The sequence below is a fragment of the Molothrus ater genome, chromosome 13 (genome assembly GCF_012460135.2).
Source record: "Molothrus ater isolate BHLD 08-10-18 breed brown headed cowbird chromosome 13, BPBGC_Mater_1.1, whole genome shotgun sequence".
NCBI lineage: Eukaryota > Metazoa > Chordata > Aves > Passeriformes > Icteridae > Molothrus > Molothrus ater.
In genome coordinates this window covers 1631921-1657243 of record NC_050490.2, presented here as the reverse complement: position 1 = coordinate 1657243, position 25323 = coordinate 1631921, and the positions used below count along the sequence as shown (strand labels likewise).

Sequence of the window (25323 nt, the reverse complement as noted above, 5' to 3'; positions counted from 1 at the left end):
TGTCTTAATACTGGGGATTAAAAAAAAAAAAGCACTGTCAGTGCTTACTGTTTGATCACATCCGTGAGCACAATGGGTTCATGGCACAAGCAGCCTTTGTTCTGACTCTTGCTATTTTCTTTATGTCCAAGCCCTGTTTGTCTTATGCAAGAAATCATGATTAAAACCACACTACTGCCTACACTAGCATTCTAGCTTGCAAGGATTTTGAGAACTTCCTTTCAAGAAGGTCTTTAGTATTCCTGGTGGGTAAAAAGATGTTTTTCCCTTGCAGTGGTAAGCAAAATGTTTTGAGACAAGTTAAACCAGTGAGTTGTGTTTGCAGACAGACAGAGGTGCCTAGGGGCAGCCCAGAGCACAGGGATACAGCTGGGATCCCACCCCTGGGATCACTTGGGGTGGTTGTGCTTGGGAGGAGTGTGGGAGGAGGAACCTGGATCCCCAGGAGGTCAGGAAGGGGTGAGAGCAGCACGAGGTGCAATTTGAGCTCCAGAAGCTTGAGGGTGTCTGTAAGTGTTGAGGACAAGGTGAGGTGCTGGTCAGTAAGGCAGGTAATGCAGAGCTGTGCCTGGCAGCGTCACAAAGGGCATGGAGCTCACAGGGATGTTGCAAAGGGTGGAAGGATACAGCTCAAAGGACACAGCTCCTCTGTCTGGCTTCTGCCATGGACCAGAACAGCACAGCAAGAGGGATCAGGTGAGTGAGTGATCCTCAGCCTGTTCCTGTGAGCACTTGATTTCCCCAGCCTGCACATCCTTTGGCTGCATCACCAGCACTTGGCACTGGGAGTGGACCAGGATTGTGTGGCTGCCAAAAGGCCAAGTGCCACCCATGTTTGTTGGGTTAAAGCTGCTCCTCAGCAACAGTCCAAAAATTCTGCTGTCTTTGCTCTCCTGAAGGAGAAGAGTCAGTGAGCCCTTCAGATTTTTCTTCTCAAAGGAAATATGCAATTATTTGTGTAAAGTGTCAGGACTTCAAGCTGAGCTACTTCTTTTCTCAGTGTTCAAATGGAGGTTCTGCCTCCACAAGGTGGAATGTACAGTTGGCAGGACCAGTTTTCAGAGTCTCTTTGTGGTCATTTTTAGGGCAAGACTTGGAGTCCTGCTGGTTTCCACGTGACTGGGACTCACACCTTTGGGCAGGAGACCTGAAGAGGTGCACCTGCAGGTGGCCCTCCATGTGGTTCTTTCTGCTGTCTTCTGTAGCACCATCCTAGAGCACTGAACTTTGGTGGCTCACAGAGGCTGAGGAGGTTTGATCTCTCTGCACTTAGGGATGTGGCAGTCTGGCCTGGTACCTCCCAGAGGGGATGTCCATGCTGCAGTCATTTCCAAGGCTGTATGGTGAGGTTGTGGATAGGTGTAACATGTACCTCAGTGCAATTAAATCACTGAGCTTACATGCTGCTGACTAGCTTGTCCCTGTTAGTTTTGGACTTTTGAGTGCCATGTGGGTGGGTCAAGGCTTGAGGAACTGTTCCTGACTGCTGCAGGTCAACGCACAGAGGTTGTTTCTGCAGCCTGCAAGGGGCTGCTGCCACAGTCCAGCAAAGTGGCCCTTTGGCTAGGACACGAGTCCCTGAAGACACTCCTTTGGGAGAGCTGGTGACACTGGTAAGTAGCTCATCAAGATGTCTTGTGCAGGACCTGCGTGTTTGATTTTGTTCCCTGGATTGGTTAACGCTCCTACATCTTCCCACAAAGAAAGCAAAACCTGTAGATTCTTGTAAAGTCTACTTCTGTTCTTTTATTTTAATGTTTTGCCAGACCTTAGTGATTTGATTGGCAAGCTGGAAAGCAATGTGATCAGAGAGTTTGCAGCTTCTCCCAGGAGCTGTCCTTGGAAGCACAGAGGGCACCCAGCTCAGGCCAGCTGCTTGCCAGCACAGAATTGGGCTGGACATCTCCTGTGCTGGAGTTGCCTGCTTTGAGCACAGTGCTGCAGATGGTGCATGGAAGGCTCAAGGTGCTGCTTCTTGGAAACCTACTTGTATAAATGTCCTGACACTGATTCTCTGTGGTTAACGACCGTTTCATTTTTACAGCCTTTGATTTCAATTGACAATGTGGCTTGCTCATCCTGGCAGGCAGCCTAAGGCAGCTGTACCTTCTTTTAATAGGAACTCTGACCTCTGCAAAATGACTCATCATTAATATGTCTCTGTAACGGTTTGTTTATTTCAGCTCCTTTCCGTGCTTCTCTCTCTAATGGTTTTTATGCTGTTTTTTGCTTAGCTTATCAAGCAGCAGATTCTCTCCCTCCAGTTTAGGAAGGTAAAACTACGTTGCATTAAACTGCTCTGACCAAACACTTTTCTGAATCTGTCGGCACGTGATTAACCTGTAATGCTTTGGTACTAATTAATTAATCAGTCAAGAGCCCTAAAGTGATCTAACAGCCTCATTCTGCATGATTTGATCCCTAATATTTGCTTGAACTGCAGAAAGAAAAGTGAATGTTCATCACAATTCCTGTATTAAGGTGCAAGAAATGTTCCTCTTTCTTAGCCAAAGGATGGGTGTTCAGCTACTTCTTTATATTAAAGTGAGACTTCCATACAGAGACATTAAAAATTGGATCTGACTGCCCTGAGACATCCAGAGAAAAAATTTTCTTCCCCCTGCCATTGTTGTGAGGATCCTCATCCACTTGGACTTTGCCCCAAAAGGCACTTGTACAGCTGTACTTTGCCTTTGGCAAAAGAACACATTTGGAAATCAGTTGGCATTTCTGGTTTGCTGGAGTGGCAGGTAGAAGAATAACCGTGGAGGGAAAGGCCTCTCCAGAACACCTCTGTAGCTCTGGGATTTCTAACCAAAAAGTCAGAAAAAGAAAATCATAACAAGAGGAATACACTTCTCAAATCTCCTTTTCCAGCAGGCTTTTGTATGGAAATCCCTCTTTAATTGAAAAGGCTACTGAATTGCCAGGGGTCTCTTCTAGGCTCCAGGGCTTTTCTGCCCCAAAGATGCAGCTCCAGGAAGGCCCAAAGAAAAAGTGGCTAGTGCTTTGTGTCCAGTTCTTGGAATACCCTGAATTACTGGTTTAGAAAGCAATTTGAATTGGACAAGCCTCCTTGCAGCTGGAGTGAGTCAGCTGAGAGCCCCACAGTGCCAGAGCCTTGAAATCCTGCTGTGACCAACACAATGGTTTCTTTGAAAGACTCAATAGACCTTCCAGGCCTCCTGCCAGGTGTCACTGGGCAAGTCCCTGATTCATCTCCTGGGCCTGTGGAGCTCCCAGCTTCCACCACAGCTGCTTTCCAAAGCCATTCAGTAGCCTTTGCTGTATGTATTTCACCTGGTTGTGGGATTTGCACTCAGTGGACCAGACTTATTCCTGGTGCTGCCTGCTGGTGGCATGGTGCTGGGATTAAACTGGGTCCCAAGAGCCACTCTGTGTGTGTGCATCACTTGATTATAAGATGCTGATCCTGTTGCCCTCCTGCTGGGGTATGAAGTGTTGGTTGATGCTTGGGAAATTCTTTTACGTGGCTCTGAAAGGCATTTACTGGTATGGGGAGGGGGATCTGTATTGAAGGGAGCATCAAAACCCTACCAGTAACTGCCTTGTACTGGATTGTCTGCCTTGTTCCCTGGAAATGGGCTTTTTTTTTTTTTTTTTCTTCCTGGGATTGGAATTTGGGAAGGTTGCTCTGGTTTGAAACAGCTTTTGACTCCCACTGCCCATTCCTGGCCCCACAGCTGAGTGGAGAGTTGCTTACCAGGACCAGTGTCCTAGTAACCATTGATTTCCACAGAAAAGAGTCTGAGCTGTGGAATCTGGTATTTTTATCCCACCCCACACGTGTGTTTGGATACAGACCATGCTTAGAACCCTCATTCAGTAGATGAATCAGGTTTGCAACATCCCAGGCTTCCCCTGTCCTGACCCTCATCCAGCACAAGGTGCCTGGGAGCTGGGTGAGGTCCCTGTGGGTTGTTACTCGGGTTCATCTCCCTGCATCTCTTACAAACCCATTCTTGCACGAAGGCAGAGGGAAAATAATGACATTGCAGCCTCCAGGTAAGTTTTCAGGGTGGATAAAACAGGCATTTGCTGTGGCTGTAGCTCTCCTGACACCTTGAGCAATGTGTGCTTAGTCCCTGTCAGTGCACCTGCCCCTGCTGGGTCATGCTAAATGTGGGGTTTTTTGATTTTTCCTGACTCAGTTTGCTTCCTTAGCAGGTAGAGCATTAGTGGCAGCAGCAGCAGCATCCTGCCTGCAAGCTGGGGCTGCTTGTGGGGCTGGGGTCCTCCTCATGGAACCCTCACCACAAACTCTGAGCCCTTCTGCTCATGGTGGAGCTGTGTCACGAGTGGTTTGGGCATTTGTTCCACCCCTTGCATGTTTCTGGAAGCTGATCACCTGTTTAAGGAATGTCTTTCACTGCTGAAAATTATATAAATAGAGCTGCCAGCTACCAGTTCTCTTGCAGTATTAGCTGTTTCTCCCAGCATCTTTGCACTTGAGACCTTGGGGGCCCCTCTTGTATTGTAAATATGTAGAGTTTTAATTGCAGAGGGAAAAATTAAATAAGAAGCTCTTCCCATCCAAGAGCCTCAGCATTATCTGAATGAAAACCCAATTTGAAATTAAATAATTTCAATAATTTCCCTTTAAATAAATAACTTCCCTTTATTTAAGAAAGCCCAGATTTTCTGGGACCTCTCTCAGTGGTGCTGCAGCAAGGTTGGATGAATATGATGATTTATTGCACTCATTGAACAGTGCTGAAACACCTGGAGAATCCATGGTCTGCTCTTGAGCATTACAGATTGCACTGTTAGGATAGTTCTGGCTATTTGGGTGTCCCAGCATGAACTTTGAGGTCAGAACCTGAACCCCTGGAGTAGGGAGTGTGAGTGCCTACCTGCAGCAGTAAGGGGTTAAACAGGGAGTTCCTTCCCAGCTAATTCCTGAGTTCAGAAAGCTGCTAGCCAGACTCAGAGCTTCCTCAGTGAGCAGTCCCACAGCTGGCAGCTTTTCTTCATTCTAAGAGGGCTGCTGTATTCAAGAGACACGTGCAATTCACACTTGGCCTGAAATGACACAAATTCTTCACAAATAAAAGAAAATCCCAGTGAACAGAACAACTCTTGAAACATTTATGGTTCAGAACTGGGAATTGACTTTGTTAGGAGGAGCTCTAAGCTTGCTGGCTGATCAAAGAGATGTTCTGGTATAATCTAGAGCTAAAATGAGTGGGTCAACATTCATTGCCCCAATAGCCCTAAGAGCTAACACAAAGGGAATGGCTCCCAAATGTCACTTTAAATTGACAGTCATCTTAGGAGGGAGAAATCAGTCCAATGCCCTGGCACTGGACTGGACTTGTGAGCAAGTGCAGGGATGATGGGAGGGAAGAGGGCATGGACAATGAGAACACAGGCTGCTGAGGTGAGACACAAGGTGGACCCTTTAATTTTTCTGGTGCTTTTATCTCTAAGAAATGCTTCTTGAATCTTCCAGGAGCACCTTCTGCGCAATCATTTCTCAGCTGACGGAGGAAACACAGCCACTATTTGAAACCACTATCAAATCCCGTGCTGTGTCCGAGGACTCTGATGCTAAATTCACGTGCATAGTGACAGGTAACAGTGTCTATTCAGTGAATAACCTGGTCCTGCCTCACCTGCTGGACTTGTGCCAGTTAAACTCTGCAGCAAGTGATAACAAGGATAACAGGCCCACCACAAGCAGAGGTTCAGCAATTGCATGGTGATTTTAGCTTCAATTTAAGGGAGGTGGGAAGCACCTGAGTGTGTAAAGAGGCAAAGGCATAAGCTAACATCTCAAACAAGGCAAATGAAAGACCAGAAAATGGGATATGCTGGTTACTGCTTGGACCAGCTACATGTTGTTGTCCTAATCTCTGCTTCTCTAATCCTGGCCTCCATAACTCAGGAATGTGCAGTTTTGAAGACTGAGGCTCTCCTGCTGGAGCCAATACTGCTGGCTGTAGATGGTTAGAGCACAGCTACATTTGTATCTGTGATGAACTTCTGTGTCTGTCAACATCTGAAATAAAAGCTGGTCACTGCCCAATGAGCTAAAATCTCCCCTTGGGCAGGAAGGGGTTAAGCCAAGAAGAGGAGGAGGAGGAGGGGAGAGGCTGAAAAAGAAGGCTGGTGCTAAGGCCTTGTGGTGTGGCAGCACATTGGTGTAGAGGCAAGGAGCTCCTTTGGTGATGAGATTTTGTTCTTTAAATATGGAGACTCTAAAACCTCTTCTCTCAGTGTACTTTTTAACAACTCCAAGTTCCTTCCTGACCTCACTAGTATTAATTACTGCAAGAGGTTACTCAGTGAGAGGCACTTACAAACAAGTTTGTATATTCTGGAAGGAGGAGAGTATATCTGGTGAGCCTCTTAGGCACAAGGACCAAAGCTTTCCTAAGGAAGTCTGGTTTGCTGTTAGAGACAGGCTGGAAATAAGGAAGCACAGTCTCAGTCCCTGTGAGAACAGCCAGCTATGAATTCTTGGCTTTTCTCTCATGGATCCCCTTGTTCTGAAGGCTGATCTTCTGAACTTGCAGGGGTACAACTGATGTGTTGATTTTATTGATGCTTAACTTCAGCAGACCCCTTCTTGCTTCTAGACCCAAAGAGGGCTGCTAGGAGATGCCTCCAAACCACTTTATTTGGGGAGTCATTAGAAGAGCTCTTTCCAATTCCAGTTTTCTGAAAGCAAAAGCTTGACATATTGTGCAGTACCAAGGAACATGCCATTCTGCAAGTGTCAGAGGTGAGAAAATGTTCAGTTGTGTTGGGAAATCCAGAGTAAAAGTCCTGGCTTATCTCACTGGCTTAAATCTCCACCAGCTGCACCTCTGAGGTTGATGGTTCCTTCTAACAAATTCCATCTCTTCCTGGTGTGTTGCACCAGGCAGAAAACTTGACCTGGTACTGGCCTCATTTCCTGCTCAGGTATAGGAAATTGTCAATGAGTCTCTTTCAGCATCTGTCACAATATTTTTGTGCTTGGTAAACTAGGTTGGGAGATGTCTCTATGCACTTAGAAATTTTCATGGAAATGTTTTTAAAATCATCCTTGGACCACCTTTGCCAGATGGGCATCTCCTGTATGTGGTCCTGTGGAGTGCTTTAGGAGCTCAGGATCTCTTTGGGAGAGGGGGGCAGGAGGTGTAGGGCATACCCTGGCTGCAGAGCCTGCCTGGTAGTTCAGGTATCTTGCCCTGCCGTGATGTTTGTGTTCAACTGGGAGGCGTTGCTGGGAGCAAGGAAATGGCACTGAGATCCCTGGCCAGTGACCAGAGTGGAACCAGTTCAGCCCCAGCTCTGTGGCTGGAGGCCAGGGACACTTTGATGGAGGCAAAGGGCAGACAGTCACCTGCTCCTGTTTTGACGGTCAAGCCACAAATATGGATGTGTGACCTACAATAGCATCTTACTTTTGGGTTTTGCCTCTTCTTGACCAATAATGAGAGTTACAGACTAGTCCAACATCTGGGAATACTTGGACTAGGACTTGCTGGGCATGTCCTAGGAACACAGAAGGATGCAAGTGTTTGAAGAACCAAACTCCAGAATGTGATGAGTGGTGCAGGCAGGAAAAAAGCAGGTCAGGCAGAGACAGATTCCTGTGTGTGGAGGCACAAACTTTCCTTTCCTCCTGATGCCTAGTTCAGCCTGCTACTGGTGTCCCTGCTATGTCTGATTTGATTTTTTTGGGTCAGATCCTGCATCAGTTATGAGGTGTTTTCTTTTTTCAGACAAAATGAGTTTTGTCCTTTGTTCTCTAAGAGATATGAAAAAGGAAACAAGAACATTTCCATTTACTGTGCAGCTTCATCCCACATCTCTGTGCTTTCCTTGCTGGGTCTGTCTCTGGACTTCAGGGTCTCAAGGGTCATCACAGCTCATTTGCACTGGGTGGATATTGGGCTTCTCTCTTCAGAGTGGCCCTTCATGGAGGTGCTGCCACAAGGATTTTCCAGCTTTTTGTTTGTTTCTGTGCAGCATTGCCTGGGAAGGAGAGATGTTAGCAGATGAAATGGGGGAAGTTGGATGAAGGGGCCATGTCTCTGGCTGCTTGTTAGGGAATGAGTCCAGCCAGGACAGGTGATGGCTGGATCTAGCCAAGACCATTGTATGTCAGCACCAGCCCACTGTTGTACAGCTGCCTCTTCAGTGCCATTTCAGCCCTCCTCAGCCAGGTTCAGCCCCTCTGATTGCTTCACAAATCATTGTCTCAGGAGCTTGTTCCCATCACTGCCTCCATGGTTTTATTGCAGAGTACAGAGGGGAGAGGGCTCTGCCCATGGCTTGGGGAAGAGAGTTTGGGTAGGGTGAGTAGACAGTCACATGCTTATGGATGCAGTTTTTAATCAGGTTAAAGGAGTTCCACTTGCTGCATTTGTGGTGACCCTGAGGGAAGTGTTGGAAGGATGAGACTGAAGTGCTTGGATGCAGAATGTCAGGAGACATGCAGGGGCTCTGAGAGGGGTTTGGGGATGGGATAGTGAGAGCAGAGAGTAGGCTGCTGGGAGATGAGGAGGTTTGGCTTTGGGGCCAAGGACAAGAGAAGGGTGGTGAATGAGCACTGCTCACAGTGGCATGGGGAGCTACTGCTCTTAGGATCTGTCCCTCCTGTCAGCATTGCTAGAAGCTTCCTTGTCCTTGTGTGCTGGAGGGGTTTAAATCCAGGAAGGGTAACATCTTACCAGGAATTGTATTCCCAAGACTTTTGAAGCCCCTGCTGTATGTAGCTTGTGTAGAGCAGAAACTGTGGATATTGTTAAATGGTTCTGAACTCTTAGCACCTTCCCAAGTTTCAGAAGACTAACTCCCCCTCCTTTCCTGCCCCCAAAAAAATTAAAAAAAAAAAAAGAAAAAAGAAAGCAACTTGAAATAGAGGTTCTCTGGGTGATTTTGGATAGATATATTCAGAACTGTTTTGGATAGATATTTTAAGAACTGTTTTGGTTACAGTCACTAAGCTTTGAAGACTTCTCAGATTTCGACAGTTTTCAGAAAAAGAATGTTTGATCTAAACCTGGCAATCTCCATGAAAGAAACATCCTTGCTCTGAAAAGTCTCCAGGATGCTGTGGTGGCTGGAGCAGTGCTGCTGGCAGGCACACACACACACATGCTGAGGATGTGCAGCCTCTGGGTGGCTGCTCTTCCCAGAGCTGCCCAGCCCCACTGTGTCTGCAGCTGCAGGGCTCTGGGGGCTGCAGGGGCAGGTCTGGGAAGGATGAGTGTGGATCTCTGAGTGTGTCAGGGTGTCTCATGCTGGGCATCTGGTGCCTCCATCCATGGATGGAACCCTCATCCCACTGGGCAAGCTGTGGATGCTGTGCCTGCAGGGGATGCACCGTGCTAGGAATGATGCCTGACTCCTCCTCCCCTCCACCCTGTACTGGGGGAATTTATTCACTCAGCAGCCCAAAGATGGATGTCAGCAGCATCAGCAGCAGCTCCCCTCCCTGTGCCAGGGAGACTCAGCCCTGCCCAGGCATCTTTCCATCTTGGCTCTGGTTACAGCCCCTGGGAAGGGATGGATGATATTTGGACAGGCAGCTGGGGCCACTGGACCTGCGTGGGAGGTGGGAAGCCTTTCAGCATCCGCCTGCCTGCAGACTGCAGACCCAGCCAGAACTTGCCTGCAGCTCTCTTGGGCTGCAGGTGACACTGGTGACACTGTGCAGTGTGAGCTGGTCCTGGCACTGAGCTCTCGTGGCCATGGCTCCTCAGAGGGAGCAGGCAGCCTCAAGGACACGAGTGCTACAAGTCAAAGGGAGGTGAAGCTTAGCAGGAGGAAAAGCCTTTCCTCGATGGAAATGGCAGCTCTTTCCAGCAGATGTCAGCTGGGAATGGAAATCAGCTGTGGAGGCCACGGCAGGGGAGGGGACATCACAGAGCTTCTCAGAAACTATCAGCTGGCAGTTCCCAGAATGAAGGGCTGTGATTTCTGTTTCTTAGGGTGTCAGGAAAATCTACCTGCCAGCTCCCTGCCACATGGACTGTGGGGGCATTCTGAAGATCTTGCTTGCAGAGCAGCCCTTGGGGAGGGTTGGATTGCTCTGGGCACAGTATGAGCTTGTGTATGGAAATTGTTTTGGTCATCTCTGGAGCAGAAAGAATTCACCACAGGCTCATCCAGCCCAGGCTTCTGCTGCCAATATTAATTATTTTATGAAAAATATAAGCAGCAGTCAATCCCTGGTGATCCCATCACTGGAATGCTCTCATAGCTTTCTCCAGTTTTTGCAGTTCAGGGCTCATTTTCTTCAACCACAAGTACCTGAGGGCTTTGCATGTCTCTAGAAACTGGTTTGGGGGGTCAGGGCAGCAGCAAGGAACGGGCTGTGACAAGAGTGGGGCAGAGAGGGAGGACAGAGAGCCTTGCAGGAAGGGTGTTGGGAGAAAGTCATGGCTTGGCTTCCTGTAGAAGAGGAGAAATGAGGCACTACCCAACAGAAAGCCAAAGCTGCTGATGGCAGCAGTGGGAGGGGATTGAGGCAGCAAAGCATGTGAGAGATGTACAGACTGCAGGGAGGCTGGGGCAGTGCAGAGTAAGAGACCTTAGAGAAGAAGGAGCAATAGGGTAAAATCCAGTCTGTGAGGTGTCTGGGCTATGGGGGTCAATGCTTCTCATAGAGGAGGACAGGAAAAAAAAGCTGCTGAGACTTCTCTTCCCAGCCCTGTCTGGTCCCAGTGGATACTGAGGAGCCATCACAGGCAAGGGGTGGGAACAGGGGAGCCAAAGCAGTGCAGGAGGAGATTTGGAGGAGATTTTTCTGGGCAAAGGCATATTGGATTGGCCAAAGCCTGGGTGAATTCCTGCTGATGAGTCTCTGCTTCTGGACTCTGTCCTGCACTAGGATCTTCATGAGAGCAGGAGCTCAGGCATTGCTATGGGCTGACAACATCTTTGGCTGGTGCAAGGAGGACAGTTGAGGTCCTGGTTAGCCTTGAAACCTGTGGCTTGGTATCCAGAGAGCACCTTGTCCCTGCTTTCTCATTACTCCAGAGCCGTTGGGTTGGGGCCCTTTGGATATTCCTGGAAAGCCTTCATCAGCCCCATGCCTGGGATGTTCATGGGAGCTGACCCTTGCCACATTCTGGGGTGCTGTGGGTGATCCTTGGGGTCTGGTGGAGTTGAGGAGAGTGCTGGACTCCTTCCTTCGGCCCCACAGAAAGCCTGCAGGGACATTTGCAGCATATAAGCTCCTGAGCAATCCTATAGCCTTTACCCATGGCAGGATGTGATTATTGACACTCTCATCCCATGCCCTGAGGGTCAGCTTGGCTGGGTGATGAGCCCTGAGTGAAGTGCAGGAGCCCCTGCTGGCTGCTGGCTTGAGCAGTCTTTGCATGAAAACTGCAGTGAATCTGAACTAGAGCTGCTGGCAGTGAGCAGTGAGGGCTGTGGCTAGCACTGGTCCATATGGGGCTCACATGCTGATCCAACACCTCTGCAAGTGGCAGAGAACGTGGCTGTGTGCCCAGCCAGCCTGCCAGCCAGCCAGTCACACACATCATGATGTCATTCTACTGAAAAGGCAGGTGACATCTGTTGTCAAGTGACATTTGTAGGACACTGAGCTGACTGTGATGCAATCAAGGTTGTTTCTGTTCAGTGGAAAGTTTCAGATCAGCTTACAGGCTGTGACACTGTGCAAAATGCTGTGAGCTCCATGAAGGGGCCTGTTCTCCAAGCATAGCCTTGGCCTGCTCAGAACATCCCTGGTCACATCAAAGTGACGGCATGCTCACCTTCTCCCAGCCAGTGTTACAGGAGACGAGCGTGTGATCCACTCCCTCTGTTCAGGAATGAAGTGCTGGGATTTTTTTCTCAAAAATAGCCCTATTCCTAGGAGTGATAAAAGTCTGAGATAAGCCCATTAAGTTTCCACTGTTTCTGTTGTGCCATTTAGGAACGTGGTGAGCCCAGAATAGCATCTGTCCTGGTGTGCTGCTGCTGATACCACGCTGTCTGTGCTGCTGTGTGGAATGTTTCACTCTCTGATGTCCCTTCCCTGTCCTCCCCAGGGTACCCACAGCCCGAGGTGACGTGGTACAAGGATGATGAGGAGATGGATCGCTACTGTGGCTTACCCAAGTACGAGATATTCCGTCATGGAAACCGCCACACCCTGCAGCTCTACAAGTGAGTAAAGAAGCTGCAGAGTGCCTGGGTTTGCTGATGATGGCAGCTCTGAGTGTGTTCTCAGTGGCTGGATAAGCTGTCAACAGTGATAGCCCCCCCACCACTTGGCTGGCCCCTTCTGCTCCCCACTTTGAGTTCAGAGCTGGCCCTTCCCCTCCAGCTGTGGCTCCCCAGTCTCACACCAGTATGAGATCCATTACTGCATCCAGGGATAGCTGCCATGCTGGAAGCAAGAGGAAGGGAAGAAGGAGCTCCTCTCTCTGGAGCCTTCCAGTGCTGAGCATTAGGGATGACAAAGGTGAGCAAGGGGAAAGCAATATCTGCCTCCAAGATGATGGTCCAGGGAATCGAGTTTCTGGAGAGCCAGGCACACCTTGAGTCCTGGATTTGGGATATCAGGTGTAGCCTGACTGAAAATGCAGAATATCAATGTTGCTGATAGTCCTGCCATTCTTGTGCTTCTGGTGTGAGCTTTTCTGCTCTCCCAGCTGTGCTCCAGGTGTCCATCAGAGGCTGGCTCACCTCTTCCAGGAGCAGGGATCTCTGTGGGTCAGGTGTCCTCAAGGGGTGACAATAGGGTTGCAGGCAGGTGCTTGTGGTGCCTGTGACACAGGGTGGGAGGACTTTGGTAATATGGTAGGGTAGAGGAAGAATAGGAATGTCTTGTGGGCTGTGTAGAGCTGAGAGGAAAAGATCCTGCAGAGGACTCTGACCAAGAAGAGTTGGGAAGCCTGGTGCTGCGTGTTCTCCCCACATACCAGAGTTACAGCCCAGGGTGGAGCTAGAAGAAATTTATCATAAAGCTTGCTTGTTTGTTAATGTGGAGAGCAGGCAGAGCCAGGGTGGGAGGCCAGCCCAAGGCCTCCAGATGTCCTGTGGGCACCTCATGGGCCACATCTTCTGGACAATGTGGAGCAAGAAGTAGGAGAACATGCATGCCTGTGAGTCCAGCGGGCATCCTGAGGAGGATGGGTAGGTCTCACACACAGCTTTTGATTTCCAGGTGCCGAGAAGAGGATGCAGGCATTTACCAGGCCTCAGCTAGAAATAACAAAGGCATCGTGTCCTGCTCCGGTGTGCTGGAAGTGGGAACCATGACGGAGTTCAAAATCCATCAGAAGTGGTTTGACAAAATCAAGAGAAAGGCTGAAGAAAAGATGCAAGAAATAGAACAAGGAAAGAAACGAGGAAAAGAAAATGTGGAGGTGGAGAAGTTGCAAGGAATGAGCCCTGAACGGCTCCAGAGGAAGCGGAGGCTGGCTCGAGATCAGAACCTCCGGTCAGGAGACTCTTCATGGGAGAAGGAAGACACAGCAAAAGTGCACGTGGCAGATTCACAGTCCAGGTTACACAAGGATATTGCTGAGACAAAGGAGCAGCCACTCAGTGCGGTGCCAGGCTTCCCAAACAAACTGGTGGCACCTCTGAAAGCAGAGGTGACCACCAATGGAGATGCCACTTTGGAAAGTGGGGAGGAGGATGGGAACAACTTTCTCACATACATCTATGAGACAGTGGAGGACTTGGCAACCAAGCCAGGGGCGAAAGACTCTGCAGCTAAAAAGAAAAAGAAGGTGGAGGCTCCTTCAGCACCAAAGCAGGAGGTTTCTAAGCGAGAAGAAAGTGGGAGAGACAGGGCCAATCAGTCTTCAAATCCCAGGTTTGCTCCTCCTGTCCCCTTACGCAGGAATGCGCGTTTACGAGCAGCAAGCGATCAAGAAGTGGAAACCAGTCCAAAACTCAAAGAGCCTGGGAAAGCTGTGAAACAGGACATTAAACCTAATGATGACATGTACTTCTCTTTAAAGGACATGTATTTTGATAAGCAAGTGAAGCCAGCAGCAGGGAAGGAGGAGGTGGGAGCCAAGGACGAGGCCGGGAGTCAGGCTCCCCTGCAGCCTGTGGCAGCCAGCAGACAGACAGAGGATGCTCCACTGGCCTCTGAGGTGTTGGAGGGCCAGAGAGGCCAGCAGCCAGAACAGAAGTTGGAGGGAAACAAAGAGGTAACTAGGAGAGACAGCAGCCAACACAGGGGTGGCAACAAGAAAATATCTGTGCTGTGCATTTGTGTTGTGGCACTGGGCCTGGGAGGCTCCATGTACACCACGGGATCTGCTGCCGAGGCTCTGCAGGTCTCCACTGGTGAAAGCACCCAGAAGGGCTCTTTGGATTTTGTGAGCCCAGCCAGCAGAGCTTCCACCCCATCTCCAAGCAAATGTCAGCTGAGGTGGTGAGAGATGTAAGTCGGGGCCATTCGAGCAGCTGGTCCCGGTGGCCTGGGGCTCTCCGGTTTAATCAGCAGGCTGACCTCATGCGGAATGTTTTCAGATCAGGTCGGCAGGGAGCACTGAATGGGTATTTATAGCTGGCAGTGAGTGCCTTGTGATGGCATCTGCTCGGTTTAACAAGGGAGCTTTAGTTAAGGAGCCCCCCGTGCAGATGAGGTACCCTGTGAGCTGCACCCTCAGGGCCTCGAGTTTTGTTTACAGTGCAACGTGTATACAGTAGGTCTGGACTATTTTTTTCACCCATCCCTGTTGGGAAAACTCTGTTGGGAGACTCGTGGTGATGAAGTGCTAGGGCACAGCACCTGCTTCTGATCCTCAGAGCACCTCTTAGTCAGCTGCTATTTTTGTCACTTAACCTGAAGTATTTACCATGAAAATACTAGACTAGAAGCTACTGGACTAATTTCCCCCCATTTTTCTTTAATGACCCCTTCAATCATAAAGGATTCTCTGAGTCCAGTTTGCAGGTGCTGTCAGGATCTGGAGTTTGGGCTGTGGTAGGTGCACACGTTCAGCAAAGACAAGGCTCTGGGTGCAGCACCTCTCACTTGGTAGGTAATGCATGTATTTCAGAATGTGGAAAAATCCACAATGCATAAGGGACTGATGGGTGCTCCAGTGGAAACAAAAATCCCTTCTTTCTCTCTTAAATTGTTTTAGCCATTGGTAGGTGCAGCTTTGCTGGTAAGAACTTGCTGTGTTATGCAGTGCACACCTGGTTTCTGGCCTTGCTGCTGCACAGTGCTGTGAACTCATCTTCATCCTGACCCACCAGTATCACATACTGCTGCAGAAATTATTGCTGTTCAGGCCAGCCCATGGCAAAGCTATTTTTTTCTCCCCTCTGTGCTCATTTTAACAGCTCTAGCTCTCAAAAAAGATGGAAAAATGCTGGTGTGCAGCAGGCTTGGGCTGTCATCCCTGAGCTTTGACATGCATCAAGATTTTTTTCTCTTTAAAAGCCCCCCTCACAGAGGGAAAACTGTGACTTGTCAGCTGGTGTGCCTTTGAGGAGACAAAAGGGAATGCTTCTGATTTGAATTTGAATGCTTCAGCTTGTTGGTGCTGCTGGAGAAAGTCCTCAAGCTTTTGTGAGAGCAAATAAGCTGGTTTAAAGCCTTTAAGGCAGATTCCAGGCATGTTTCAGGATATTTTCACTCCTCAGGACAGGGGTTACTTGTCTATTTCTTTTTTATTCTTAAAAAAGAAGGGTCATAGGTGAGTGTTTTCCTAGCCTTGGGACATAACTGGGCCTTATGCTCAGGACTTCTCTTCTGAGCTGGATTTATCTGTAGCAAAATGCCAGAGTGTACCCAGGCTCTGAACATCATCCTCTACAAGAGCAGAGAAGAAACTAGTTTTGAATGGTAATCACTCTTGCCTAAATTTTAAACTGATGATTTGATTATATTTCTCAAATTTTATGTGTAGGAGCAGCCTCTAATGATGCTTCCTCCACCCTTCAGTACTCATGCCCTAACAATTAGAGAAGGATTTGAAAAAGGGCTTGGAGTAGCAGGACACAGAGGAATGGCTTTCTACTGTCGGAGGGCAGGGTCAGATGGGATATGGAGAAGAAATTCTTGGCTGAGAGGGTTGTGAGGCCCTGGCACAGGGTGCCCAGAGCAGCTGTGGCTGCCCCATCCCTGGAAGTGTTCCAGGCCAGGTTGGACAGGGCTTGGAGCATCCTGGGGTAGTGGAAGGTGTCCCTGCCCATGGCAGGGGGTGGAATGAGATGGGCTTTGAGATCCCATCCAACCCAAACCATTCTGTTCATTTGCTTGGGAAGGGGCTTGCTGAGGGAATGGTGCTACCTTTCCTCTTTTCCCCAAGCTACCAAATGAAGCAAAAGCAGCACAAAATAGAGATCTAAGTGCCACAGCCCTTCTTTCCCACGGTGTTCATTTTGGGGGGCTTAATGCTCAAGTCAGGAACCTCAGGAGAAAATCCTTAGCAGCAGAACCTCCAGGGTGGAGGGGGGTCCTGTGGTATTTTTGGGGTCCCCAGACGAGGGAAGGAAATGATGAATCTGACTCCATGTTCTTAGAAGGCTGATTTCTATTCTATTCTATTCTATTCTATTCTATTCTATTCTATTCTATTCTATTCTATTCTATTCTATTCTACTATACTAAATCTATACTAAAGAATAGAGAAAGAATACAGACAGAAGACTTAACAAGATCCTAATGAAAAACCTGTGACTCTCTCCAGTGCCCCAACACAGTGTGACCCTGATTGGTCATTAAGTCAAAACAATTCACATGTTGGATAAACAATCTCCAACCACATTCCAAAGCAGCAAAACACAGGAGAAGCAATGAGATAATATTGTTTTCCTTTTTCTCTGAGACTTCTCAGCTTCCCAGGAGAGAAATCCTGGGCAAGGAGGATTTTTCAGAAAGTATGATGGTGACAGGGTCCCATTGTGGGCATGCCCTGTCCCCTGTGCCATTGTCCTGGTGACGCTCCCAGAGCATCAGCCTGGCAGAGCGTGCACCACGGTATCACTGCCTCTCCTACAAAAATAGACTGTGCTCCTTGGCTGGAGGATTTGGGCAGTTCTCCTCAGGATAAAGCTTGGCCATCCCAGCAGGCAGCTCGCTGACACGTCTGCTGCATGCAGCTGTGCTCGGAAACATTTGAGCTTCCCAAACGTCAGAGAAACAGAATGGTTGAATAGTGCTGATAACGTCAGGGTGTATGGTTTCCCTATAAATCATTTGGGCAGCCTCATCCTCATAGAGTGTGACATGCCAGCTGCCCCATCTCACAGTGCACATAGGGGAGCACTCAGTCTGCAGAAACAGCAAGGGAATTATGCAAGGTGTCAGCAGTGGCTGGTAAAAACGGGAAAGTTTCACTCTTTGGGAAGGCACAGAGTCAGAGGAGATTAGATTAAAAGCCACTGAATGATTTAGAAAGGCAGATCTCTTGCCTCTGTGCACAGCAAGGGTATTGAAAGGCAGAAGGGCTGGAGCTGATTAAAAGAAGAAACATTTTGTACAGCCTGACAGGTGGGACCTACTCCTGTGGGATGATGGTGAAACCAGAAGACCCTGGATGACAGAGTAACATTGGTATCAGGGTAATTCCCATGATTCAAGAAGTTGGGCAGTGCTGTATGGTACAGGTGGCCCACAAATACAAGTGCACAGACCCAGGCAGTAACATGATGCTAATTTCCTTCCCTTTTTTTTTTTTTTTTTTTAACTAGGTTGCAGCAAGAGTTGGACAGTCTCCTGGTGACCTAAAGCATCCAGTGTCCAGTCCAACCAAAGAGACCAGTCAGCCAGCCAGTAAGCTAGAGGAGGTCAGGAAAGAGGTGCCTGCTTGCCAGGAAACCAGGGGGGCTGTGAAAAGGACAAATCCTCGGTTTAGGCCTCAGGAGCCACCAAAGCCACCAGCACGTTCTCCAGACCATGTACAGTCTGGCAAGGAGCACCCACCCCCCAGGAAACAGGCAGAAAGACATTCCCAGGCTCTTGAGGACAGAGAGACTCAGCAAGGACTGTTAAATCAAGAGAACAAAAGCCAAGGTGGGGAAGAGTCATTGCTAAAAAATTTGACTCCTCTGGAACCTGGAGAAAACACTCCTCTTGAACAAATCCCATGTCAGACAGTCAAGGATGGGAAGAGCAAAGAGGCAGGAGCAGAGTTGTCTGGGAGCCATCCTGGTGTGAGGACAGGAGGGAGTGAAGCAGCAGAGCCATGTCTTGGGGCTGTGCACAGGGAGGCAGCAGGGACACCTTTGGGCCATCAGAACACCCAAAATGAAACGGCAGCTCCTGCTTCAGTTCCTCTTGCCAAGGAAGAGCTGCTTCCTGCTCCTGCAGTGAGGCCATCAGGGGCTCAGGAGGCACTGCTGGCATCTCACAGAAGCCCAGGGATGGAGGCCACTGCAGGAGAGGTCCCATCTGGAGCCCAGCTGCTGCCTCCTGCGAGAGGAGAAGCGGAAATCTCAATGACAGGTGGATCTGCCCCACGAGAGATGTTTTCAGCCATCACTTCAGAGGAGGAGAATGCCAAGCCAGTGCCCATGGGACCTCAGGGGAAGGAGGGAGGACTTCTGACAGCCACAGCTCCATGCCAGGAACCAGCAGCATCTTCAGGAACTTGGGAAGGAGTCTCTGAGGTTCAGCCACAGGTACCGCTGGTCCTGCCCGGCTCCGAGAGATCTCAGGAGATGTCTGTGGAGGAGAAAATGCAGCACAAAAACCTGGTTTCCTCCTTAAAGAACTACCTCCTGCTACTTCTAAAAATGTCAGATAGCAGTAAGGATGCCACAAAAGGGGACACTGACTCTGGGGACACGGAGCAGCCGAATGCAGGGGAAGGCATGATCCCAGAGATAGGCATTGCTGGCCTTAGCCCTCGCACCTCAAGGAAAGTTTTGGAAAAAGTACAAAACAACCAGCTCTTCCAGACAGCAGAGAACTTGCCTCTGACCCCCAGGACATCCAGACGGATCACAGGAATGATTAATGAGGAGTTTGTTACCAGCCAGGAGATGCTGGCTGGCAGGCCTGTGCCTCCAAAGAGACGCACCTGGGGGGCTCCTGAGGCCGAGGGGCCGCCCCCGCTCTCAGTGCCCTCCATCGTGGTGGGCAGCATGCCCACAGCAGGAGTGGCTCCTCATCTTTCTGATTTGCCTCCAGTGAGCTCTGAAGAGAGCCCTGCTGACCCTCTGGCAGCGCTACCTTGTGCCACACCAGAAGAGCTTGCTTTGGGGGCCCGGCGCAAAATATACCTGCCAAAACCCAAACAGGTGGGGGTGGAAGAGGAAGCAGCCGCAGAGAGCCTGGGCCACACAAGAAGTCCGACTGTTTCACCACGGCAGTCCAGGAAGAATGCATCCCTGTTGCATTCTCCTGCCCCAGCTCCATCCTCTCCCTCAGAGCAGTGCTCTCCAACCCTCACGAGGAAGATGGCCACCTTGGAGGTTCCTAAGCTCTACGAGGAGCCTGCAGGTGACACCGCTGGTGACAAAGAGGTCCCTGGAGATGCTAAGCCAGAAGCACAGCCAGCAGAGTCCCAGAGTACTAATAACCCATTTAAAGGTGAGGGAAGAGAGAATCCCCATGAAGCTCATTCCCTTGTTGCCTGCAAAGGGAGCCAGTAATAGTCAGTTGGTGCCACATGAGTTTTGTACATTTGTAGGGTTTTCAGCATCAGCCTTTGGCTGTGTGAAAGCCAAAAGTCTCCCCCAAGACTTCTATCCCAGTGCAGGGGGGGATGAGGAATGCAAGAGGCAGCAGTTCTGACACTGGCAGCTGTCTCTTACAGCCTGGGCCTTTCCAGCCCCAGGGATCATAGAATACTCTTGGTTTTGGTCTCTGTATTCTGGGCCTCATCAAGCCTGATGCTGGCTGGGGATCCTGAGCTACCTGGTTGAGTGGAAAATGTCCTTCCTCATGGCAAGTAGTGGTCTTTAAAGTCCCTTCAAACCCAAACTGTGATTCCATGATTCAGTGGGCATCACAGGGCACACACTCCTCTTCCACATCTGTGGTCAATGCTAATTTGATTCCTTGTGGCATTGAATTAAAAAATCCTGGGGTTGAAGGAACCAGGTGATACTTCCACAGGAATTAGCACTCTTGCAAAGTAAGGGTAGCCTTGATAAATCCCTACTTCAGTAGATGATGTTTCCTCCAATATTCCATAGTGGTTTTCTGCCTTTCCTCTGGCCAGGCCTCACTGGGTATTGCTGCAGTGTTGAGCAAATTTGTACCACTTGTATCCCATCTCTTTATCCCAGTGGAGCTCTGAGACCTTCCCTGGGAAGGCAGAGTTACGCGTGCTGACATACACGTGATGCCCAAAGCCCTGAGCAGCAGTGTGGGTGTAGGCTGGCTGTCCCCAGAGCTGCAGCCAGCACTCTGTCTCACCACCCATCTTTTTGCACCCTTAGCTCCACAGGTGGTCCGTAAGATCAGAGCAGAACAATTCTCTGATGCATCAGGAAACCTGAAACTTTGGTGTCAGTTCTTCAATATATTGAGTGATTCCAAGCTGACGTGGTACAAGGACGAGATCCCTGTAGCTGAAGCCCAAAGGAGGTAACCTGTCAGTTCCACATTGTCACCTGTCACATCCTGCTCCATGCCCTGCTGGGTTGAAGGTGTCACTCTTGCTAAGGCAGCATGGGAAGCTCAGTGCATGGCACAGTGCATTGTGCACTTCATCATATCAGTGCCCATGGAGGGAAGGATTGCCCAAATGGGGAGTTGCTGACAAATTTATCTTATTAAAGCTCCATCTGGAGTGTCTGCTTTGGGTACCCAAACCTTGGGGAGGGCAGAAAAGGTGTTATGCCCATCACAAAAATCAAGAGCTGGATGTGAACTGCAAAACTGGGGCCCCAAAGGATCCACGTGAGGGTGGCAGCCTCCCAGCAGAGCTGGGATGGTCTTCCATGCAACCACTACTGGGAAAAAGCAGCTCTGGCTGTGCCCTCTCTATCCCTTGGCACTGCCCTTGCACAGGGATAGTTCATATATTGATAGTGCATACTCAGACAGCTGGGTGGCTGGTTGTATCCTTTGGGTCTACTATGAAGAGCAACTTGTTCTCAAGCCCAGAGGATTTGTGTGGGAACATCATCCACATCAGTTAGGATTTGCCTGATGCCATTGGTGGCCTCTGAGCTCCCTTTATAATGAGTAGATGGTAAGTTAGGTGATTTGGGATAGAAATTGTCTCCTGGGGCAGATATTTGACCTGGGGCAGATGGGAAGGAGTGGCCATTGCTTTCCAGCAAACCAGAGCAGAGCCTGCTCAGCCAGTGGGTGTCAGGATGAAGGTCCCACCTCTTCTCTCTGTGAAGCCCTGACCCAGCCTCACTCAGGCACAAGTATCTTTATCAGTCTGTAGCTCAATCCTGGCCAGATTTTGCACGGCTTGTCTGGAGGATAAGCATCTCTGTTAGTCCAGACCTCAGGGCAGGACTCCTGGTGCTGTGACATGCTGGGGGAGCAGCTGGGCGCCCTTGGGATGGCTTTGTTTGTAGCCTTCTTCCATGCCCCCAAGGGCAGGATGTTGCCCACCCACAGTGCCTGTCACAGGGCTCCCGTGTGGCCCCACCACCACACGGGGATGTGGCCATGCTCCATTTCTTTTCCAGTGCTGGTGATGAGGGCCAGGCAGCTTTGGCTGTTGTGCAGGCATCCCAGAAGGACTGCGGAGTCTATCGGTGTGTGATCAGCAACGAGTACGGCACCGACTCCACAGATTTCCTGCTCAGCCCAGAAGGTGAGGAGCCCTCAGCAGCCTCTCACAGCTTCCTGGGTGTGCTGTGGGGTGGTGTAGCCATCTGCAGAGAAGGCTTGGTGCCAGGCTGCAGTGAGGGAGCCTTGGCACATTCTGTAACACCACCTCTGTGAGGTGCTTCTGCCTCTGCGTGCCAGCTGATTCCCACCATCCTGCCTGCCATCCCTAGCTGTGCAAGTGCATGGGGCAAGGTGGGATCATGGCAGGACTTTGACACCTCTTTGCTTTCTGTCTCCTCTAGTGTTGTCAGGATTTATCCTGCGGGAAGAGATTGAAGGTAAGGGCCACGTGATGAGCTGTGACTCTGCCCCTTGCTGAGTGGGGCAGGCAGCTCTGGGGCAGCCGCAGGACGTGCCCATGTTGTCCCCTCCTCACCAGCTCTTCCTCCCACCAGTTGGAGAGGAGATCGAGATGACACCCATGGTGTTTGCCAAGGGTTTGGCTGATGCAGGCTATTGGGGGGATAAGCTCTTCGGGCGCGTGGTGAGTGAGGACCTGGAGGTTGGTGCTGGTTTCCTGCGCAAGGCGTGCCGTGCCAGGGCCATTTACGGCCTGGAGCCGGTCTTCGAGTCCGGCCACACCTGCGTCATCAAAGTGCACAACTTCATCGTCTTTGGGACCAAGAATGAGAACAGCCTCGTCGAGAAGAACTATGATATCACCATCCAGGTGGGCATCCCCTTGTGGGCCATCATCCACCTTTCTCCCTCCCACCCTCCCCACCTGTGTGTGAGTTGGTCCCCAGACAGTCCTCAGTTCTGTGTCCATTTTTGCTATTTCCTTCCACTTTTGGAATGCTCTGGGGTGGTCTAGCCAGGGGGCTGGACATGTCCTTGCCATTCTTAGCTTCAGCTCTTCCATCTGAGCAATGTGGAGTTGCTCAGGACTTTCCCATCACCCTTTGACCACCAGGACAGGGAAACAATTGGCAGTGGTCCCAGGGAGGCAGTCGTGCATGATGGAACAGGTTCTTGACTCTTCTGTTTGCACTTCCAGGAATGTAAAGTCCAAAACTCTAGTCGTGAGTACTGCAAGATCTTTGCTGCTGAGGCACGAGCAGTCCCTGATTTTGGAGCAGTGCCTGAGTAAGTGATGTGCTGCAGCTCCACTGGCTCGATGCCCTGGCAGAGCATTGCAGGGGACGGTGGGAAGCTTCCCTGTGGGTGTTGGGGCATCCCAAAGGCAGTGCACTCTACTCCCACAAATGGAAGGGATACTGGGAGGAAGGCAAAAACCAGGGTTGCAGACAGTGGTGTGAATCTCCACTTGCAGAGGAGGGAGAGCTCACCATACTGACATTGTCTGTGAACTCCCACACAGGATAATTCCTCTGTACCTGATTTATCGTCCGGCCAACAACATCCCTTATGCCACGATGGAGGAGGACCTTGGCAGGCCCTGCGAGCAGTACTGTGTCACTGAGAGAGATGGCAGCTTGGTGGCACGAGGCACCTCGGAGATTGTGCTCAAATGCTGCACCTTCCAGCATTGGGTTTACCAGTGGACAAATGGAAACATCCTCGTGACTGACATGGAAGGTAAGGGGATCTCCTGTGTGGTGCCCATGGCCCATCACCCCCCTCCAGCCTGGAAAGAAAGAAAAGCCCCAGGAGGGGCTTGCCCTCCTGCCTCTCTCCCACCCCATGCCATGGAACCTTCTACCCAGGGCAATGGCCTGCCCTTGGTACTGGTGCCTGTCCTTCTCTGGACAGAGACTGGTTGTCCTCTTAAATTACAGGAGTGGGCTGGAAGTTGACCAACGTGCGGATCGCTACCAACCTGAAAGGGTGAGTGACTTCCAGTTCTGGAGCAGGGTGGCCCTGGCTGTCCCCAGCTCTGCCATGGTGGTAACCATGGTCAGGCTCCATCCTTTCCTCGCTGCCCTGGTGGGACATCTCCTGGTGCAAGGCAGGAGCTGAGGATAGCTGTGTTGGCAGGTACCAGGGGCTGAAGGAGAGCTGCTTTCCCTCCCTGCTGGAGCAGTTCCCGGCCACTCACAAGTGCAATCACTACTGCAACATCCTGGGCCTGAAGATGCTGGAGCCAGCCAAGCCCAAGGGCTCCAAGAGCCCCTGCCTGGGCAGGAAGTCTGCCCAGTCCAGCCCCCAGCTCCAGAAGAAGGTGCTGACAAGTCCTCAGAGCACCCGCAAGGCTTCTGTGAGCCCCAAGAGCTCCCGAAGAGCTGCAGAAACAGGGGAGGCCTCAACAGCCTGCAAACCCAGGTCAGGAGAGAGCAACAGAGCTGGCTGCCCACAGTAGTCAGAGCTGCTGCAGCTGAGATTCCTGCTCTGGCCCCCAGCCTGGGCCCAGCACGTGACCAGTGTGGGAAGGGAGGCCCTGGCAGTGGCCTTCTCCGTGGGGCTCCTGCCCGGCCCGCAGCGCTTGCATTGTGTGGTGTGTGCTAATTGTGAGTGGCTGGGCTGGGCCACGGGGGCTGTGAGGCACAGGCCACCTGCCCAGTACCTCTCTACAGGAGCTGCTGCTGGAGCCTGTGGGGCCGTGTGCCTCTCCACGCTCGGACTCGCTTTCCTCTCTCAACTTTCCACAGGCCTTCCTTAAGGCAGGGGGCAAAGCTTCTCCCTCGAGCTTTGCAGGCTCAAGGGAGAATGTCCTTGCCTGGCTCCCCAGCAAACTGGGAGTCCTGGACACCCTTGTGGTTCCCAGCACCTCATGTCCCTCTCTGTGTCCCCATAAAGTGACCGTGCCAAGCCTTGCCAGCGCTGTCAAGGATGAGAACCCCACCAGTGCCCAGGCAGTCCCCAGTGCCCTGGCACACCCTTTTCCCTGCAGAGGGTTCCAGCAGTTGCTGCAGGGCTCCTCTGCTGTGGTGTGGGGCCTCTGGGGTGTTGGCTGGTTCCAGGACAGGGTGTTTGCCACTGGTACCAGGAGCTGCATAGGGATGGGATTCTGCACCCCTGCCCTCCCCTGCTTCCCAGGGAAGTCTCCCACCCCGTTGCTGGGTGGCTGCTGAGGGTGGCTGTGCTGCTCTGGATGGTGGCTGGTGCTATGGTAAGGATGCTCTACCTCACATGGGATACCAGGGAGCAGGGCAAAGGGGCGACTTCCCCTCCATACCAGGCTCTGCCTTGGTACGTGGGGGTGTCTATCCCACAGGAATCGCTGCTCCTTGCCCCCTGCCATACATAGACCCTGTATGCCCTAGCCCCACAGCACAATCTGGTGCTCAGCATCACCCCTGGACCCCATCACATGCTGGACTCCTGTGGCAGCTGGCAGTACCCACTCCAAATCCTGCTGCCCCTGGCTCGAGGCAGTGATGGACATGCACAGGAGCTGTCTGCTCCATCACCCTGCAGAGCATCCCCTTCCTCAGGGCGTTGCAGGAGGGTGCTGGGTGCCAGCACCCTGCAGGATGGGGTCCCAAGCAGTGGCTCAGTGCAGCCTGGTGGAGGGAAGGGGCTGGGCTGGGGGCGTGGTGTGCTCTGGGCTCCAGGTCCTTTGTCCTTGGGTGACTGTAAGATACCGATGTGCATAACGCGGCTGCGTTGGGACTGGGTGCTCTCGAGTGCAATAAAGCGAGAAGGACTGGCCTGTTCCCTGGCACTGTGGTCCCTCTGGGAGAGCTGCACCCAAGTACAGTGGGTTGGCTTTGTGTTCCATC

At 50.9% G+C, this 25323-nt stretch overlaps 1 protein-coding gene across 1 annotated transcript in view; it reads left to right on the top strand.

The window, feature by feature from the left end:
- The window catches only part of ALPK3 (alpha kinase 3), a 32732-nt gene extending 7473 nt beyond the window's left edge, over positions 1-25259 (top strand). The window contains exons 2-14 of the mRNA XM_036389985.2: positions 2235-2273; positions 5474-5595; positions 12024-12141; positions 13145-14144; positions 17647-19489; positions 20344-20491; positions 21556-21683; positions 21943-21978; positions 22096-22370; positions 22698-22786; positions 23022-23239; positions 23440-23488; positions 23639-25259. Of these exons, the coding sequence (XP_036245878.1) occupies positions 2235-2273; positions 5474-5595; positions 12024-12141; positions 13145-14144; positions 17647-19489; positions 20344-20491; positions 21556-21683; positions 21943-21978; positions 22096-22370; positions 22698-22786; positions 23022-23239; positions 23440-23488; positions 23639-23960 (4387 nt within the window). The 3' untranslated portion in view covers positions 23961-25259. The remainder of the gene's footprint in view (positions 1-2234; positions 2274-5473; positions 5596-12023; positions 12142-13144; positions 14145-17646; positions 19490-20343; positions 20492-21555; positions 21684-21942; positions 21979-22095; positions 22371-22697; positions 22787-23021; positions 23240-23439; positions 23489-23638) is intronic.
- Positions 25260-25323: the final 64 nt, after the last annotated feature.